Consider the following 3,764-nt stretch of genomic DNA (forward strand, 5'->3'; position numbering starts at 1 on the left):
TTGGAATGAGGAAAATGACAAGGAAATAGAAGAACATAATGTGTTATAAAAAAGTTCCGGAATCTCCGGATGGTAAATATATAAAGCTTGCACAGAATATGAATTCAGTGTAGTGAGATATTTCCACGCTGTAGCTAAAAAAGTAGTATATTTTTTTGACGTGAATTAGTAAGTCCGAATTTTTATGCAACTAAAGTGTATTGTATAACCAATGTTCTGAAATCTGTGTATGCAGTCACGAATCTACTATTCTTATAAATCGAATAATTTTATAAATTGATACAAGTAATTTCTCTCGCAAACAAACAATTTAGTACTTTTTAAAATTTAAAATTAATTAATAATAATACTAAAGTGTAAAAATTAAATAGTTACGCCAAATTATTTAGTATTGATACAATTAGATAATTTAAACATTTTAATTAAGTAATTAAATTACTAAGTAAACAGTATATATGTCTTGTATATGTATGTGTATATATAATTTTTCATTTTTCATTATCTCTTTGTCTTTTATTTTTTTCAGACTGCAAATTTTTCAATGTTATTCTTTCACGTATTTATTAGGAATACATACTTTACCATAATAGAATGAGTAAATATATAATTTTCTATATAACCTTACAAATTATTAATAAAATAAGTACCTCATGTATTTTATTACATATATAATTTTTACATATTAAATAAGTATTTTTAAAAGTTTACAAAAAATTAATAATAAAATTTAGAACTCTATTCTCTGATCCTGAATGAATAAGTTTACATTTCTTGTCTAAATTTAGTTTTAACCAATTTTCTGATTTTATTCACAGGCACATAATTATAGATTTTATCAAGGAGAACAAGTTCTGCAATACGTATGAATGTTTATCCGTAAACCTCGATTATATTTTATTGAAATAATGGACAAGAGAGAGAGGATCTGAAAGATGTAATGACTTAAATAAAGTTATTCGAAAGAACTTTGTATAGATGCATAAATATACAGATAAAGAGTGCACGAGTTATTAAGTCAGTGAGAAATTTCGGAGCAACAGCTAAGAAAATAAAACATATATATTTTCTCAGCATGAATCGATTGGTGAGTCCGAATTTTGTAACTAAGAATTTTCATAACGCAATACTACAACAGATATTTATATACACGTGATCCTAAATCTGTAGAATTTTTCTAAATCAAGTGCTTTTACTATATATAAATTAACATAAGTGATTTCTTATTAAATTCTTGTCAGTCAGACAATTATAGGAAATTTTTTTTTTTTTATTTAAAACTGTAATTAATAACATTGAGGTATAAAAATTTAGTAATTACGCAAGTGGCTAAGCTATTATCTTCAAAATATTTATTATTAATAAAACTATATATAATGTAAATATTTTTCAATAAAATTAATAAAATTAATAAATAAATATATAAGATAAAATAAATGCTTACAATAAATGTTACAAAGTGCTCAAATAAGCTATGCATTTTGCTGCATATTATCTGTTTTTCTTGAAAAGTTTCTTTACTTAAAACTTTAATCAAGATGTAACGTATATATAAACCGATTATTTGTTTTATTGCGATTTAATATATCGCGACATATTATAATTACTCATATAAAAATATATTATAATTACATTATATGAAAATGTAATTAGTTGTATATACGTCACGCAAAAGAAAATATAATTGCGTAAGATGTTTTAACAAATTATATACTATAAGATAAGAATATGTTGTTTCACTAACAAATTGCTCTTTGATGATTATGTATTTAATTTGGAGATATACATTTACATTATAAAGATATTTTAGTAATCTTTTGATACATTAATCGATTTTGTCAATATAAGAATATTCAGAAATCTCTTTTCATATTTTATAATATTTATAATATTATTAATATTATTTTATAACATTATTTAAATCAAATTTACAATATATAATTTAAAGAACTATGTAATTCTTTATCTTTGCAGGTATTCACTTTATGCGTTTTAATAGTAGCGCTACTGACAGTAGTTACTGTAGTTAAAACAGAAAGATTATCTGTTGAAGACTTAAATCCCAATAAGATCGTAGCGTATAGTGCATCAGTAACTACCACAATCAATCCACAACCAACTAGCAAGCCTCTTTACAACTACAGCTACAATACTGATACTGGCATTAAAGTCGAAGAGAGTGGTCATCTTAATTATATAAACACCGACAAGGAGGCCTTGGAAGTACGAGGTAGCTATAGCTATACTGACGCCGAAGGTAATATCTTTAATGTTTCGTATATAGCCAACGAGAACGGATTCCAGCCGCAAGTTGCTCACATACATACAGCAATCAAAAAGGCTTTACAATATATCGGTGATTATCCTGAAGAGAATGGGAAGAAATAAGAACTGAAAATATGAGTAGAATTGGTGGTTAATCTGGACAAAATAAAAGATCAAGAGATGTTGGCGCGTACTCGATTATGATTGCATCGAGACATGGAACACTCAATTTGTGACATTAATCCTGCAATTTCAAGATTCGCTTTCTTGGGACTATTTTTGTATTTATACGCATTTATATGTTTTTTTTTTACTTTTTGACATTTATTATATAAGAAGAGAAAATCTTGATGATATTTTGTAAATGTATATAATTGATTTAAGCATACTTGTTGAATTGATACAAGATGCGTATAGTATCTGGTCGTTTAATTATTGCGTTAACGGTAGTTTACAACTTTTAACGAGAAGAACATGAATAATGCAACAAAGTGTCGAGGCGCTATAAAATTATGAAAAAGTGGCATATTTCTTTCTGCATGAGTGCCATTTATTCGAAAACTCTTTTTGTGTTTTATGAAAATATCGTAACAACAATATTTCGCTTATCAAATAAATAATAACTACTAAATAAATAATAATCGTAATTATAGTTTCAAATCCGAATATTAATTGTGCTCATCACATCTTAATTTTCGAATTATTTAAAAATAAAATTTCAAATTACTTAAAAATAATTATTTAAAAATAAAAATTAAAGGAATACAATTTCATAGATAAGATAACAATTATTTAATTTGCCAGAACGTTTTTTTATAGAACTATACAAATAGAAATATCTATATACAAATGATTATATGATAAGAAGCAATAAAAATAAGTACATTTAATTATGCACACATATAAAAATATATTTTTGTTATTAAATATTGATGGGTTTTTAAAGACCTATCATATATCTCTCTATTAAATTTATTTCCACATTTCAGCAAAAGTTATGCTTTGCAAAGAGACAATAATAATAATAAAGCGTATTTATGTATATTAAATACTTGTGTATAGTAATGCTTTGTTAAAAATGTATAGAAAAAAATAAAACGTATTTATGTATATTATTTAAATAATTTCAGAGAGAGAGAGAGAGAGAGAGAGAGAGAGAGAAAGAGAGAGAGAGAGTATACTTACTTAGTTGCGCTATTGCATATGCATTCGATTTCACATAATCGACTATTTATTTCAGTTTAAAATAATATCAAATAATTGGAGTCGCCTGAAGGTTTCTAGGATATTAAAATATTTTACTACAATTTTCCAATTAACGACATTTTGATATTGATTATATTGACATCATAAGTGTTCTCGATATTAATTATATTTGTTATGCTCTTACGTACATATTTGCAATTTTATTTGCGACGAAACCATATTACGGTTCATTATAATTTCCAAAATGCAAAATTGCATGAAATATATTACATACATCATTTGAAACGTCATTAAAC

General features: G+C 25.1%; 1 protein-coding gene across 3 annotated transcripts; it reads left to right on the forward strand.

The window, feature by feature from the left end:
• Positions 1–3,372, forward strand: LOC140667045 (endocuticle structural glycoprotein SgAbd-3-like). 3 transcript variants are annotated; one of them, XM_072894679.1, is made up of 4 exons: positions 1–72; positions 527–595; positions 816–1,084; positions 1,972–3,372. In XM_072894679.1, the coding sequence occupies exons 3-4, from the start codon at positions 1,073–1,075 to the stop codon at positions 2,383–2,385; spliced, it is 426 nt and encodes a 141-aa protein (XP_072750780.1). In that variant the 5' UTR covers positions 1–72; positions 527–595; positions 816–1,072; the 3' UTR covers positions 2,386–3,372. The 3 variants fall into 3 exon arrangements, with proteins under 3 accessions (XP_072750780.1, XP_072750779.1, XP_072750781.1); XM_072894678.1 differs by having other exon boundaries at positions 29–168; XM_072894680.1 differs by lacking the exon at positions 527–595 and having other exon boundaries at positions 37–168.
• Positions 3,373–3,764: the final 392 nt, after the last annotated feature.

The sequence above is a fragment of the Anoplolepis gracilipes genome, chromosome 6 (genome assembly GCF_047496725.1).
Source record: "Anoplolepis gracilipes chromosome 6, ASM4749672v1, whole genome shotgun sequence".
NCBI lineage: Eukaryota > Metazoa > Arthropoda > Insecta > Hymenoptera > Formicidae > Anoplolepis > Anoplolepis gracilipes.